This window comes from Argentina anserina, chromosome 3, assembly GCF_933775445.1.
Source record: "Argentina anserina chromosome 3, drPotAnse1.1, whole genome shotgun sequence".
In the NCBI taxonomy this organism is placed as follows: domain Eukaryota; kingdom Viridiplantae; phylum Streptophyta; class Magnoliopsida; order Rosales; family Rosaceae; genus Argentina; species Argentina anserina.
In genome coordinates, this window is record NC_065874.1 from 3552430 (window position 1) to 3569093 (window position 16664).

The 16664-nt window shown below is 37.3% G+C and overlaps 3 protein-coding genes across 4 annotated transcripts; 1 reads left to right on the forward strand and 2 right to left on the reverse strand.

The window, feature by feature from the left end:
- Positions 1–205: 205 nt before the first annotated feature.
- Positions 206–4277, forward strand: LOC126786356 (probable LRR receptor-like serine/threonine-protein kinase At3g47570). The gene is made up of 5 exons (XM_050512158.1): positions 206–754; positions 883–954; positions 1056–1415; positions 1635–3620; positions 3717–4277. Exons 1-5 carry the CDS (start codon positions 247–249, stop codon positions 4100–4102), a joined length of 3312 nt encoding a protein of 1103 aa, XP_050368115.1. The 5' UTR covers positions 206–246; the 3' UTR covers positions 4103–4277.
- Positions 4278–5874: 1597 nt separating this feature from the next.
- Positions 5875–12473, reverse strand: LOC126786363 (acetolactate synthase small subunit 1, chloroplastic-like). Of its 2 annotated transcripts, none has more exons than XM_050512167.1 (13): positions 12190–12473; positions 11184–11397; positions 10924–11007; positions 10510–10578; positions 10294–10377; positions 9936–10088; positions 9436–9522; positions 9121–9225; positions 8890–9012; positions 8403–8555; positions 8079–8108; positions 6322–6448; positions 5875–6193 (listed from the first exon to the last, which is right to left on the reverse strand). In XM_050512167.1, exons 1-12 carry the CDS (start codon positions 12405–12407, stop codon positions 6365–6367), a joined length of 1404 nt encoding a protein of 467 aa, XP_050368124.1. In that variant the 5' UTR covers positions 12408–12473; the 3' UTR covers positions 5875–6193; positions 6322–6364. The 2 variants fall into 2 exon arrangements, with proteins under 2 accessions (XP_050368124.1, XP_050368123.1); XM_050512166.1 differs by having other exon boundaries at positions 5877–6193; positions 8079–8144.
- Positions 12474–13260: 787 nt separating this feature from the next.
- LOC126785763 (uncharacterized) lies at positions 13261–16511 on the reverse strand. The gene is made up of 11 exons (XM_050511403.1): positions 16362–16511; positions 16063–16188; positions 15908–15977; positions 15683–15807; positions 15384–15599; positions 14965–15051; positions 14402–14869; positions 14085–14194; positions 13865–13970; positions 13515–13769; positions 13261–13397 (listed from the first exon to the last, which is right to left on the reverse strand). The coding sequence occupies exons 1-11, from the start codon at positions 16509–16511 to the stop codon at positions 13272–13274; spliced, it is 1839 nt and encodes a 612-aa protein (XP_050367360.1). The 3' UTR covers positions 13261–13271.
- Positions 16512–16664: the final 153 nt, after the last annotated feature.

The following is a 16664-nucleotide window of genomic DNA, read 5'->3' on the forward strand; positions in this document are numbered from 1 at the left end:
ACGATAAAGGCACTAACTATCGATTGAGCATTGACCTATCTTTTGTGTTTTAGTCTAGTCTTTTGGACGTGTAGTGAGGAGCAAGATACAGAAGGCATGTGTAACACAAAATTAATGGAGCTATATATAGAGAAAGATCGATGTAAATCGAGGCCATAACAATTCAAGCTACACAAAAAGTTGCAAGCAATGGAGAGAACTCGGAATCTCTTGTCGGTAACGTTGCTGTTGGTAAACTTCTTTTCTATGGTTAGCTCAGTCTGCTTAGCCATGGCAGCACAAACCAACATTAGCATAGACAAATCTGCTCTTCTTGTCTTCAAAGCTCGTATCACCAGTGACCCTCTAAACATAATATCGACCAACTGGTCGACCAACACTCCTGTTTGCACCTGGGTTGGCGTTACTTGTAACAAACGCCATCATCGGGTCGCAGTCTTGGATCTCTCCTACATGGAACTCGAAGGCACTATTCCTCCGCAGCTAGGCAACTTATCATTTCTTGTTAAGCTGAGGTTCAGAAATAATAGCTTTCACGGTTCTTTGCCCCAGGAATTGGGTCGTCTGCGGCGGTTGAAGTATATTTCAGTGGTATTCAACAAGTTGGTGGGAATCATTCCGTCATGGTTTGGGTCCTTATCCAAACTTCAAAGCTTGAGTCTGTCCGGTAACAAATTTTCAGGTTCCATACCAGCAGCCATCTTCAACTTATCAGCACTTCAAGCGATTTATTTGAGCTACAACCAATTATCAGGTACAATGTTTACATACATACAACAAATCATTTGAGACACTGATCTGCAGTGCGATCTTTATGTACATCATAATTCTCAGATTAAGGTATAATTACGCTTATATCTAATTAATGATTATTAACTACAGGTAGCATACCAAAAGAAATCGGTAACCTAACAATGTTGAGGGATCTATACCTGGCTCAGAACAATTTCATAGGTACACGTGCCTCAGCTCTGCTACATGCATGCATAATGGATAAATGCCTAAACCATCTATAAATGCCTATAACCGTGCTTATTATTTTCTTTCCTTTTTAGAAATTCCAAAAGAGATTGGCACTTTGAATCTGCTGGAGGTGTTGAATGTCCAAAATAATGCCCTCAAAGGGGCGATCCCTGTGGATGTCTTCAACATGTCTTCTCTAGCTATTCTGGTTCTACCAGACAACAGCCTGAATGGAACTCTACCAGACAATATATGTCAACATCTACCAAATATTCAAGTGCTTCATCTGACCGGTAACCAGCTTGATGGTCCACTTCCGTCCAAATTTCCGAACTGCAAAGAGCTTCGGATGCTATCATTGTCTGATAACATTTTCAGTGGAAGCATACCCAGAAATCTTGGCAACTTGACCCAGTTACAGGAACTTTATCTTGGCTATAATAATCTGGCAGGTAACAGTCATGTCAACTTCACTGTTCTTTTTTTTTGGTCAAGTCAACTTCACTGATCACTACGTTTCTATTTGTTCAGAGAGCATGAAACTAATGTATGGTGTATAATTTTATTTTTTTAAGTTTTTTTCACTATAGAGATTTGAATCGCCTGATGACTAGACAATTATAGGAATGCTAAGAGACAATAGTTTACATCGGGTGCTCATATTGTGGCAGGTATGGTACCACCTGAGATTGGTGATCTTCAAAATTTAGAGATATTATCACTCCAATACAATATTTTTGTTGGTCTCATTCCACCCACAATCTTCAACATGTCTTCAGTGACAGAGTTAACATTCACTATGAATCAGCTGTCAGGTAGCCTACCCGCAAACATAGGCCATGGAGTTCCAAACCTACAATATCTCTTTCTAACCGCTAATTACCTTACCGGACAAATCCCCGCCATCTTCATGTCTAATGCTTCAAAGCTGATGGACATAGATTTGAGCAATAACTTCATTTCTGGGGTTATTTCAAGCACACTCTGTTCCTTCACAAACCTTGAGTGGCTTAACTTGGGGGACAACAACTTGACAATGGATACTTCTGGTCCAAAAGAAAACATGTTCTTCAATTGTTTGGCTAATCTTACAAACTTGGGGACTTTATCGTTGTCATACAATCCATTAGATGTCATGCTTCCTGCTTCCATTGGGAATATCTCTAAATCACTTCAAAGCTTGCTCTTACTCGATTGCAGCATGAAAGGCAGCATTCCTAGTGATGTTGGTAACTTGAGCAACTTGACAGTCTTGGATTTGGGGTACAATCAACTAAGTGGATCAATTCCTGCTTCAATAGGAAGACTTCGGAATCTCCAAGGTTTGTACTTGAGTAATAACAAACTGCAAGAACATATCCCAGATGAAGTTTGTCAACTTCAAAAACTCACCGAGTTATCTTTGGGTGTTAATCAATTCTCCGGCTCTATACCTTCATGCTTGGATCTTCTGGCTGCAACACTAAGAAAACTATCATTAAGGTCTAATTTGCTGACTTCATCAGTACCATCTACTTTGTGGAGACTTACAGATATCTTGCAACTAGATTTGTCATCCAATTCTCTGGTTGGTTTTATCCCGGAAGATGTTGGTAATTTGAAAGCTGTTGGGCACATAGATTTGTCAAAAAACCGTTTATCTGGTGTCATACCAAGCAACATTGGGAGGCTTCAGGATATTGTCAATCTCTCATTGGCAAATAATAATCTTGAAGGCTCCATTCCTGTATCAATTGGCAGCTTGCTGAACCTTGACCTTTTGGATTTATCCAAAAACAATCTATCTGGACTGATCCCGAAGTCTCTTGAAGCACTCGTACATCTCACGCATATGAACTTATCTTTCAACAAGCTCCAAGGAGAAGTTCCAACAGGTGGACCTTTTGAAAATTTCTCTGCTCTATCATTTGTCTCCAATGGTGAACTATGTGGTGCATCCCGACTACATCTTCCACCATGCAAAAGGAGGACTAATAACTCCTTGAAATACATTGTTATAGGGGTCTTGTTATCAGTGCTACTTGCGAACTTCCTTCTCATGTTGATACTACGCCGGAAAAGGAACGTTGAGCCTTCACTGGAGACTCCATTATTTCCTCAAGTTTGGAGAAAAGTTTCATACCTTCAACTTCTAAGGGCGACAAATGGATTTAGTGAAAGCAATTTACTTGGCACTGGGAGTTTCGGGTCAGTCTATAAAGGAACGCTTTCAGACGGGTTAGATGTTGCCATAAAGGTGTTCAATATACAACTAGAAGAGGCTTTCAAGAGCTTTGAAGTTGAATGCCAAATGCTAGGAAATATTCGTCATCGGAATCTTGTCAAAGTAATCAGTTGCTGCAGTCAAGATGATTTCAAAGCTGTAGTATTGGACTACATGCCTAAAGGAAGCCTCGACAAGTGGTTGTATTCTCATGAATTTACTTTGAATTTCTTCCAGAGGTTGAATATAATGATAGATGTTGCATCAGCATTGGAATACCTTCACCATGGTTACGAAACACATATTGTCCATTGTGATTTGAAGCCTAACAACATACTACTGGATGATGACATGGTTGCCCATGTTGCTGACTTTGGTATTGCAAAACTAATAGGAGGAGAAGACTCAATGACTCGAACTATGACCCTTGCTACAGTGGGGTATATGGCACCAGGTATGCTGGCCACCAGTAGATTTACTTTTGATGCTCTATTTTAAGTATATTATACATGAAGAAGATTACCTAGTACTTGTCATCATCTTTGTGCAGAGTATGGAATGGAAGGAATCGTAACTAGAAGAGGGGATGTATACAGCTTTGGTATTGTACTACTGGAAACATTTACAAAAAAGAAGCCAACAGATGAGATGTTCGTTGGAGGAATGAATTTAAAGCAATGGGTTGCAGAATCATTACTTGCAGATGCAATAGTTGAAGTTGTGGATGCTAACTTGCTTGGAACTCTGGAAGAGCAGGAGTCTGTGAGCATGAGGAATTGTTTTTCTTCCATTATGAGATTAGCTCTTGCTTGCTGTGCAGAAGTATCGGAAGAGAGAATAAATGTGCAAGATGCTCTAGCCACACTCGAGAAAATCAAGATCAAATTTTTAAAGGACACTGCAGGAGGTGCAGTGGTGAACCGTACTACTGTTTAGCAGCCATGTCTTGAATGGATTCAGCTGTTTTTTTTTTTGTTTCAATTTGAGGAGAATTATTATACGCACCAAGTTGCAAGTAGATCGATAATCATAATAATATCTCAGCCATTTATTTGATCAGGTTCACAAATGTAACAACTCTTTACTGGAAACAAGAGTACTATCTTGGACACTGCTGCTTTGTTATGGAGACTGTAAACCAGTTGAGTTGGGTTGGAGCACGAAAGTCAATTTTGAAATGAAAACCGCTACTTGGTTACGTACTTACATTTGAACATACTTTTCTATTCTACCAAAATATATAATATAGCTTTGATCAGCTGATTAGTCATGCCCGGCCAATGAAAGGGAGCAAACCATGAATTTGTATACAAATCAGAAATGACAACATCAAAAGGTGTCAAAAATTGTTACTCACAATTCTGTTTTGGTATAAGTTGCCAACGTAGCTTCAATTGCAAGTTTCAGATAATCCAGAATCAACTATACTAAACGAAATCGAATCATGAACCAGCTACTAGCAAATGTCTTGAGGAATTAGGTGCCTTGTTGGTCCTGTGGCTTGGACCAGAGGGTGGAATTTTAGGACGCTTTGATAAAACATGAATGTGATCCTGGGAAGCCATTTCTACCGGCTTGACCTGGTACTTGAGACTGTTAATCACAGCTGGTGCAGTCGTCTCTACAGCACCTTGTGTGCTGTGACCATTTGGAGCCACCGGGTAAGTTCTAGCAGCTGATGTTAAGGCTACTAAAACTGAGAGACTGATTAAAACTTTGATGGTGAAGAAGCAACATGGTTTCTGACTGAAGGTATGCATGAAGGAATAGCCAGCAAGAATTGGTTTAGATTGTTAATCTGAGATAGCTGAGATAGTGAGGACGATAGGACACCATCAATCAACGTTTATATGTGTGCGCAATTGCATGCATTTTGAACATGTGCTTGTAGTGAAATGAAGCATCACATGTTACTTTTTGGATGGATAGATCTTAGCATAGATATCAATTATGATACTTTGGAAAGTTTGAGGTATAAGATAGTTTCGTCGGCTCGATTTTCCGTCCATGATGTTCATGTTCTTGTAAAATAAAAGCTTGGTGACATTGAATCAGTCCGTTTTGATCTCCTACCTGCCTATTTTTCCAATCATATATTGTACCTTTTCGGTTCCGTGATATGGATTCGATGACTAGTTGCATGCTGAGCACACTTCATTGAGGATTTTGTCAACTCACAAGGATTTCAATAGTTCATTTCCTCGAAGAATATCCTATATATCATCATTTCAACTTGGAAAGTACAAAATTAGCTCCACTATTTCACAAAAAGGAGAATGAAAATGGGTTTTCTTACGTATACTAATCATTGGATCTCAGCTCTAGGAAAGAGCTCATGAAGGGTCAGTTTTGAGAAAGTTATGAAGTGTAGCTATCTAGATTGGATTGTAAACTCTTGGCAACTTACTTTTTAATAATTCTGGTAGAGCAAATTGTAACTTGATTCGAGGGATGAGCGTGAAAGGCATTTTTCAGAAACTTAATTCAAGAAAGAGGGCTGGTTCAAAACTTCAAACAGGAAAACATCACATTCACATGCTTTCGGGAGGGTGAGGCGCTATCAGCAACAGCTAACTAACCAACCCACCCGAGAGGTGGAACACATTTTAGTCGATAGGTTAAGATACATTGAAATGAGACATCACATACTTTTTTCTTGTTCTGTTTTTGGAGTTTTGAACTCAATTGTCGTGGTCTTGAGGGATGTACTATATTTTCAAGTAATCTGCTCATGAGTTCCAGAATGTCTACAACGATCTTATTTGATGATAATTATAGGTTATGAGTACTATAACACAGATCAATGGTTGTTATAATACATAATTCAACAACAAAAGCTTAAACCCTAGGCTTAGACAGACAACTTGCCTTGACTTCCTGCATTGGATTGCCTAATGGCCAACCACTTGCTACTTGTACATCCTAGGTTGATCAAGCTGCGGAGGGAGGGATCCTACTTGTCAAGGAATTAAAACTTATAACCAACTAGAACTTCTTCCAAGTGCGTGTTAAACACTTCCATAAGATCTGAAGAAGATAATCAAACGACTTAAGTCGGATGTTTATTCATCCATTGATATGAATATAGCCAGCAGGCAAAGATGTCCAGAAGGCGAAAATGTTACTTACCAAAATGGAGGAAAAGAAGAACTTACATTATGTGGTCAGCCATAATAAGTCATTGTGGAACTCCCTCCATTATAATGGAAGGGGGTATCCACGGAGATAAGTTGAATCCACACCAGAACCGCGCTCCAATGCCACTCTCCCAGTCCGTGCAATCTACAAGTTGAAAAGGATAGTCAAAATCTAGGAGTGTGGAATGATAGGAGCATTTTGTGCGACATTCTTAACATGTTTTTACCTCAATTTGTACTTTGCTTAGCCCTTATTATTGTACTATTGAGTCATTGAGTCGTAGTAAGAGTCTTTGGCGGCATTAGATGCATTTTTGTGCTTACATGAGTTAAAAACGCATAATTGGTCTAGAGTCCTAGTTTGACTAGGAATCTTTGTTAAGTTTTGAAACTAATTATCTCTTACTTATGATTATATTTTCTTATTTTCAGATTGGATTGAAGAGATAATTAAAGAAAAAGAGATGGAGACAAGTCACGTAACAATTAAATAGAATATGATCATTAAAGGCATAAAACATGGCATGATTTAAGATGTAAGCATGACATTATTATAGGAAAAAAGAAGCAATTTCAAACCCTCTATCTTTTCTCTATATATACATGGTTTCACCTCTCAAATATCATCACTTCTCCTTTACATTTAAGAGTCAAACCTCTACCAAAATATTACCTCAAATATCATTCATCAAAACAGCAAGTCATTCTCCCCCATATACAAATTTCATCTCCACCGAAATCACCATTGAAGACACACCTCCAAGGTTCCTACAACGTGTGATTCTCGCAACTCATCTCAACGGGTTTTTTCGTTTTTGATTTTTTACAATATTGTCTATAAAGATTGTAGTATGATGTTTGTGTGATATTATTGTTTTGTATTAAGAATCGAAATTTTCAGATTGTTTTATTGGATTTTTGGATCTTTGCCGAATTGATGGTTTCCTATAATTAATGAGTATGTATTTCTATTGTTGTGTTTTAATCATCTTTCTCATACTTTTAGATAATTTTCAGATATGTGCATATGAATTTAGTGCTTGGATAAAGTCCCTAAAATTGTGTTTTAGTGCTAGATTCATCAACCATATTAACACAAATTGAATCATGCCCTAAGTAGGTTCGGTTTGTGTTGATTAAAAATGGTAAAAATTCTGGAAATTTACATATGAAACATGTCTCTAACAAAGATTTGGTGCTTAAATGTAATCTTGTTTGATTTCTACTCTAAGTGTTATTGAATTCGATTGCATGCAAATTTAAATTAGGCCCTAAGTCAATCTAAATGTTAATTGAAATCTTGCATGATTAGATAATCCCCTAAGGTTCTAATTGTATTGGTGTCTAAAAAGTATGTAATTGGTCGAATTTGCATTCTGGTTCGAACTTGTAATTATGTGGTGTAATAGTAAATTTGGTTTAAGTTTGTTAAATAGAAGTCGATCATGTAAATAATAATTTTGGTTTTATTTTAGTAGGTAATAATCAATCTCAAACCCCTCATTGTTTGTTAACACTAAAAGTTTAGAGTTCCTTTCAATTCTCCGGAAAGAACGATCCATGCTTATTCTATACTAACGATGATGTTTTACAGGGTTTATTATAGACGTTTTAATTAACATTCTATCATGGAACCATCCACCGACCCAGCAACCAAGCCCTTATACTATCTAAAGCAATGAAATCCTGTTGGAACAATGTCTATACGCAACAAAAGCACGAGCGTTCAACAATAGTTGTTTATTGGTTAGAGCAACAATTACTGAAAGACAAACCTCGCAAAGCCCATAGGGCTCAAGTAACTTCTGCAGTGCAACCATTTTATTCAAATCGCCAGTAAGCTGAAACAGTAACGAATAGATATTACTAACGATATGTTGTAAAGCAAAGCAATACCAACGGATGTTATGTCCCTGGTATAATGTAGTCAATTAGATTGCGGACAACGCTCAGCAGTGGCACTTCTGGAACAAGATAAATAATACTTCAGCCCTGATCCCAACTAATACCAACAATTAATAGGCTAAAACACTACCATACAGATAAAATGGAAGTATTGAACAATCAGAATATGTTGATTTGAAGGAAAGAGATTTGACCTCAAGAGTAATTGTGTGATCAGAAACATCAACAGCTTTAGCACGGAAAATGCCAGCAATATCGAGAACATCCCTTCTAGCACTAGCGTTTACAGCAATCTTTATTAACATCAACTCCCGCTCAGCAAATGGTAAGTGTGTGATATCCCGAACCTGAAGAGACAACCACCATTTTCTATCCAATAAGGCATGAACAAATCCTGGTTCTAAGAAAGCTTAAAATAACAGCTACCCAAATTGAATTCATTAGTCAATCAATACTGAACTGAAAAAGGATGATGAGAGAGAATATAAGAACAGTTTTTTTTTAACTGGGGTCAGAAAATTATGAATATTAGTTCAGTTTGACAGTATACTAGCTTTTCACAGTGCCCTTTTAATAACTTGCAGGCTCAAAGACTTTTTCTGGAGATTAGTAAGTCTTGCCCAAAAACAAATGCTGTAAATCCATTATGAGCTTGTGAACATATAAGTTCAGAAACCTCACCTCATGAAGATCTATTAACTTGCGGAGTTGCTGGACCAACTTGGTAATTGAGTCATCAGTACCAGGAACAACAGTTGTAATGCGAGAAAGCCCTTCCTTCTCAGAAGGCCCCACAGCTAGACTCTAGAAGATGAAGTGCACAGAAGAAGTCACACAAGGAAAGAGCCGAAAGGCCAAAGAAAAGAAAATATGAAAAAAGAAAAAAAAATGAGCTCAGCTCAATCAGCTAACCTGAATGTTGTAACCTCTTCGAGATATGACTCCTGTGACTATGTTGAGGACTCCAGGTACATCACTCACAAGCATACACAAAGTGTGTGACTGAACCCCAGTTGACTGTAATAATAAATTGGAATGATATGAATGTTTAGGTTATGATGATTTGTAAAGTTTACACTTGAATTAAATATTTTGACAACTGCAATCTGGCAAAGAATTCTATTTTAAACCATGCACACCTTTAAAGTGAAACAAATAGCTATCGTTTTAGGAAATATTATAAGATGGATCACCACTTAAGGCATTTCAGGCTGTAAGAAAACTTACATCTTCATCATAGAGAACACCCCAATGAGCATCAAGTACTGGATTTGAACGAAAGTCATCGTATGGCTCCACAGGATAAACATCACCCTTCAGTAGTGAAATGAGATTCACTTATGTTCAGCCAAACATTATAACATATCAAGACTCACAGTCACATAATAATTGCCCTGATCTCTATACCATTATATTATTTGAAACTTGAAACCATTACATAATTAAGTTACTTTATTCAAGAGAATCAGAACTTTACTAAACAGAGGAGGTACGCTTTAATATGCATCATATAAATGTCATCTTGAATCATATGCTAAGTCATTCAATTTAATAGCATATGAATGAGACACTCGAATCCATTTCAGTCCTATTAAAAGTTCCATAAAATTCATGAATGATAAAAATGCGTGCACGGGATGAACTGTGAACTTATAGAACAGAAGTCTACTGAAAGGTAAGACATATAGGGTATCCTTCCACAGAGGAAGTCATATAAGGAAATGTACCTGTGAGGCACTACTGCTAGAACCATTGGCTGAATGATTTGTGTTCACCGCAATTTCATCATCAGACATTGTTCTTTCAAGATCAGGGTAGGAAGCTGCAGAAAATCTCCAAAAAGGAGCTGTCTCCCCCATCTTTTCTCGTCTCAAAGCAATCTGTCAGTTTAGAAAAATGGAAACCTCAATTTAGAGTATTTACATAATCTACCAAAAAAAGTATAGTTCACCACCACCATCAACGATTACACATTGTACTGTTTTAGAGGGTTAAACACATTCACAGACACGCGTGCGCACATACACACACAAACACCCATGTCTAGTGATAAGCATGACAATGCATACAGTATATGCAACTTGCCTTTCCAGTTCTTGCAAGTTCTTTTATTCCAAATTTGCTCAAGTTTCTTTGAACAGCAACCATTTTTCCAGGGTCTCCAGTAACCTGAGACATCCACAGAGGTCTTAGAGTCTAAATGTCTAAATCCAAACACATTCGGCTTTATTGTCATTTTCCACAAGAAATGGAACTATGATTCACAACTGGAGGATGAACAAAGGATATTACAACATTTACCTCAATTGTAAGTGAATGTTCTGAGATGTCCACAATTTTTGCTCTGAAGATGTCCACTAACCACATGATCTAAAAAAATTGAGAACACAAACAAGATGAGGCGCAAGGATTTCCCAAGATGATAACTAGTGTCTAGCAGTGCTCATAGCCGTAAAACTAGGAAATGAACCCCTGTTTCTTCATAAAATAATCACCTAGGAGGCTAGAACAAACAATACCTAAACATGCAGTAACAGTGACCGCTACAGTAAATTTAATGGCTGGGGGAGAATTTCATATAGACTTACCTTGGTTATTCAAAAATAGAATCAAACCAAGTTGAGTAGGACAGTTTCTCGGAAGTAATCACACTAATTATCTCAGACTAATACATGATTGTACCAATACATTGTTTTTGATGATTTGAATCTTTACCTCTGCACGGTTGCTTGGATCTGCATGAAGTTTGATAAGCATCAATTCACGTTCCACTTGTGGCTCCCTTGAGATATCTTCAACCTGACAAAGTAGAACTATAAGTGAAGATGAGGCAGAAGCAAGTACGCAAAGGACCTTAATTTTTAAATTAAATATAAAAGGAATAGTAGGCATTGCTCATCCTCCCAACTGCTCATCTCCGTTAAAATCAAACTGGATGCCATAAGGTAGATCTGTAAGAAATTATCAAGTATAACCTTTATCACATTCACCAACTTGTTGAGCTGTTCAACAACTTGCCGCAAAACGTTTTCAGTCCCCGAGACAACTATGGTAAAGAGAGCCCTATCCTTGTTCAAGCCAACAGCAAGGGACTCAATATTGTAACCCCTCCTGGCAAAAACCCCTGCTATTCGGTTTATAATTCCACTCTCATCACCAACAAACACTGAAATTGTATGACGCTTCACCCTGAAATGACATATATTCAGATATTCAGAACTCACAACTTAAAATAGTAGACATACACATCAAAGATTTAAAAAGACTTCCCCGAGACCCTATTATGATTGAAGTTCAAGGGTCATGGATGAAAAAGTGCAATTGAGTTTTATGTAGGCATAAATCAGCAAGTGGGGAACTCTAATTAGCCAAACTGACGGGTCTAAATTCCTAGAGGAATTCACAAGGTACTGTGATTCTGTGAATGGAAACAATCCCCTATTCACTAACTACAGTTCAAGTCTATAATCTGAGACATCATAGAACTTAACAACAGATCATGAACTCTATACACACATCCTTTTCTTCACTTTTGATACTCTCCTCACAAAGACAGAAATCGTTTGGATAGTTAATTTGAACTTGACTCCAGAACTGAGCTGTACTGAAAAAAAAAGTACTGGTTGTCTCCATCAAAAGTCAATCCACCTAACTTCAAAAAACGAATAAGTTATATTCTCTAACAACTATTTGAAAAAGACTACATTTTTCCTCAGTTAGACCAAAAGAATAAAGCTACCAAATTCTAGCATCTAGTCAGGCAACTGAAAATCACAAAACACACTAAACTGAGCTCATCCCAAAAAAAACTCCCAACACAATTAGGAACCCAATTCCACCAGAGAAAGTTCAGCAATCCTTACCAATTTAGCACGCTCAATACACTCAAATCAAAACCCAGAAAGAAAGGAAAAGCAAACTACAAAGAGAGAGAGAGAGAGAGAGAGAGAGAGCAAAACGGTAGAGTTAACCAGAACTCACTTAGAGCGAGTCAATGCAGAAACAGACTCAGTGACAGACACAGCATTGTTGGTGCTGGCAGAGACCACAAGGTCCTTAGACACCAAGTACTTGAACTGTGGCCTCCGATGGCCTAGGTCTAAACTTTTCAAGAACCCACGTCCCAAATCGACTCTGAAACATGGGTTCTGGATGAACAGTGAAGTCGAGCACGGTGGTGATGACAGTGAAGCCGCCATTGTTACTGGTTTCCAAGAAGAGTTCTGCTGACGGCGCTTGGTTTGGGAGCTTTGGCTTAGATACACCACGCCTTTCTCGCAGTGTTTTTGCACACGTGTTGTAATTTGTACTCGACCTCAAAACGCACCGTTTTCAGCTCATTCATGCCTTCATGGAGTTGGACTGTTGGAGGCCCTTGACGAATTAACTAATTAAGTGTCGCATCATAAGATACTACTGTCTTTGATATTCTTCATCCCTAAGATTGATGATCTTGACATTGTAATCACTGTAACATCAATGGATTGATCGTATAAATTCCTCTGTTACCACCTATCGTTTGTTTGTCAAGAAATTATGCGGTCACTAGTACCGATAGTGGCGGATCTTGAAACAAATATTTGGATAAGTCAAAATTTCTGGGCCAATATATACTAAATTTTGAATTAAATGTTGATTATATAGAATATAATTTTATAGAATATATTTTGAATTACATAGAATATAATTTTATCATTATTATACATAATTATAGCAATTTAACCTAATCACACATAATTATATCAAAATTAAAATGAATTTTTTAACTTGTTGTCTCTGGCCTCTTCATAGTTCCGTTACTGAGTACCGATATTTAGTGATATCTAAAATATATTCGAAAATAGTTTGTAAATTTTAATGTGTATTGATATTTTATCAAAAATTCCATAACTAAATGAATTTGAATGTTATTACAGTACTACAAATTGGTTATTACAAGGAGGTGAAAATGACTAGTCGTAAATCGTAATGAAGAAGTTAGAAAGGCCTAGCTTGCTGCACATTTGGAAAAACATGATTTTAGATACAGATGGGAATGAAATTGGTGATGAGGTTTACAATTTTCAACGCACTACATAAGCTGGGGAGTGTATAGACACTGTGAAGATCACATAAGCAACCCCAGAACAAAAGACTATGGTCATCACCCACCCACACATGAACTTGAACAAGAGCTTCCAGTTCACATTCTGCAGAAATCAATTTAATGGATCAATTAGTACATTCATCAAATGCTGATTATCCAACGACTTACGATCTCTGTTATATAATTTCATTTTGCTAAAGAAGCAGAAGATTAATCTCACCCTAGGGTCATCTGCAATCCCAACTCCTACCAGGGATCCAACCAATGCATGAATTGTTGAGACTGGAAGCCGAATCTGAGTGACAATGATGACTGCAGCCACAGTTGACAAATGAGCTGCTAAGCCTCTTGAGTTGCTCATATAAGTCAGCTTCCCACCAAGAGACTGAGTCACCCTAAAACCACAGAGAAAGAAACCAATGGCTGCAACAAATCCACTAATTGCCTTAAACCACCAAGTCTCATGGATTAATCCCTGCCATTTGATTGATCAACATAATGCTTGGGTTATATATATGAGTAATAGCGTCTTTAGGTTTGCATACAAAGGAATGACTTGATTATACTTACCACATGTTCTCCATTTCCTGAATACTTATCTCTATTTTGAAAAATATCAAGAATAGCTGCATATGGACTCACGACAGCGGAAACCTCACTAGCTGATTGTATAAGCCTGCACATCAACATCACTTCTGAGTAGCGTAAAATTTGTGAGAATTTATCTAGATTCATGCTGATGTTTTTGTATTGATATTGTGCTTATATGTAAAACAAAACATGAACTTACGCAAAGATAAACGAAGCTATAAGATGTGGAAATCTGAAGTAATCTTCCACATCATCATATTTTTCGGCTAGAGCATGGCGAACGAGGGTGTGCCTGTCATACTCCAGGACCTATTTCCATTGCAGAAGCATGGAGGTTAGCACAAAGTAAGAATATTATGTGGTCACTCATGAGATATTTGACATTTAACTCGGTCAAAACTGTGCCAGATATATAACAAAAATACTAATGGTCCATAATGACAGTTTAGTGGGGAAAAAAATTTGTGAAAGATTTCATATGAAAGAGGACATAAGGAGCAGGAGTGCAGGACTTACAGGAGAAAAAATTGATTTTGATGAACCTTTAAGAAACTGGAAGGCATTCCCAACTGGTGTTATTTTCTCAATCTTTTGAAAGTTCCTTGTGTGACTTTCAACTAAGTGATTTGGTGTAGACTCAAGCAACTTTCTAAGTGAAGTAGATTTGTATTTATTAGACTGATCTTGGGAGGCAGGAGATGGTTCTTCAGCAAGCTTATTTTCAGGTTCTTGGACTAATGAGTCTGGTGAAGCCCAGCTCCTTTCGTCCTCTTCATACACTGTGTCAAGGACTCTCATCTGCATGAAATCTTTCAAGGCTTCTTCAAACTGAGCTTCATCATCAGCTGATTTTGTGCCATTGAATGCTGCATCTTGGCTTTCTATGCATTTACTATGATCTGAAGAGTGTGTCATGTTTCTCTTCATGGTCTTGTAATTTTTGACTGCTTTAAGTTTTTTCATGGCCAAAGGAACCACAAGAAGCTGTTGTATACAGATTCAGACACTGGTCAGGAACACTAGTAAGAAAATGCCTCCAAATTAAATACAATAATAGTTATAAGTTTATAACATGTTACCAGAGACAATAGAGCTCCAATCAAGGTGGCCACTGCAACTGCAACAATCTTCACCCAACGATTAATACCTATCATATGTGGTAATACCTGAAATTTTCAGAACATAAAATCATGTGAGAAGAAATAATATGGATAACAGTGAAGCAGAAATATAATTGATACACAGGTATTAGCCTGGTAAAATTAAAATTAACAATGTGAATGATACTACTACTCACAATTCCATTGTTCTGTTTGGTAGACAAAAATTGAGGCATAAAGCAATATAATGTTATATGCTCTGGTTTCATTTAACATTACTGTTAAGCACTCAGGTTAGTCAAGTAGCAAATAAAAATTTAACTTTCACAGGCTCTTTCTATCATGAAGAGTAATGAAGAATTCTTAATATATAAGTGTATAGTAAAAAACTTAAAAACCTGAAGCATGAGAAAAAGGCAAAGCAGTCCAGCTGATAATCCGTAGTCAATTGGAAGAAAAATAAGAATCCTTTTTTCGGAATTTTCATGGCGTAGCAGAAAAACCTTCATGAGAGCAAAAAGGAGGAATGCACATAGAAAGGCAATTAGTGGGGCAACAGTCCACTCAAGAACAATCCAAACAAGTCCTCCGCCGATGAAATTGTGGTTCTTATTCTGCATTGAGTTTACCATTTAGAATGTGAATTGTAATGTCGAATTCAGCATTTTCATTCTAGTTGAAATTATGTCTGCATTACCTTATTCCATAATGGTATGTAGCCAAAACCTTGAGTGACAAGTATAGTTCCCAGTAGAGCACCCTGTATTGATTGCAGAGATGATACTGGTAGCCGTAAATATGTAGCCAGAGTAAGCCAAATTCCTGACCAAATTTCCGCATAAATATGTTAATTAAGGAACCTTTTTACCCTAACTAAATTCATTATGATATGAAGTATGATGATAATAAGTTCATGTAGTACCTGCAGTGATAAGAACAACTACAAGACTCCACATCAAGAAACCTTCACTAGGCTGATTTTCCTTAAGAAACTGGGTAAACAGTGAACTCCATTAGCGAAATGAAACCAAATATTTCATGAGAACTTAATTTAGGCATCCATTTTTTCTACCATACATGAGAAAATAAGGAATTGATAGAGCTGGTGGAACTTAAAAAGGCTGCTCCAGGAACATAGATCAGACAAGCCATTACAAATGCGTTTAGAAGAGTCAAACTCCCTGATCCAATTGGCGTTGAAAACTGAAATTGAAAATCAAAACCCGTTAGAAGTTCATACAACTCATCAAAGCCAACTGTAGTGTAGTGTTTTTTGATATGATTGAAAACAATGTGACCAAGTTTTGGTCTTTTTAGTCACTGCAAAAACTTGATCATTTTAAGATCATCTAACTTTTGGTTACAAAGCTACTAACCGGTGCTGGAAGATTGTTGGCACCAGTCAAAAATGCCGTGAATATGGCAGCAAAAGCTGAAAATATTGGTATCCATCCATACGTCTCCTTCCACTCCCCCACAATTTTGATGGCCAAATCAATAGAAACTTGGCCAGTCTTTGATGACATTTTGACTATCTGTTAGTACTTCTAGCCACAGTTGGTCAGAGGGCTATAAACCAGAAGGCTGATAATAACACAAAGTTAGTGATTAATATTTTTATTGGCATTGGATTAATCTCCAAACTGCCTAGGTTGTGCTGTTTTTTCTGATGTTGTGTA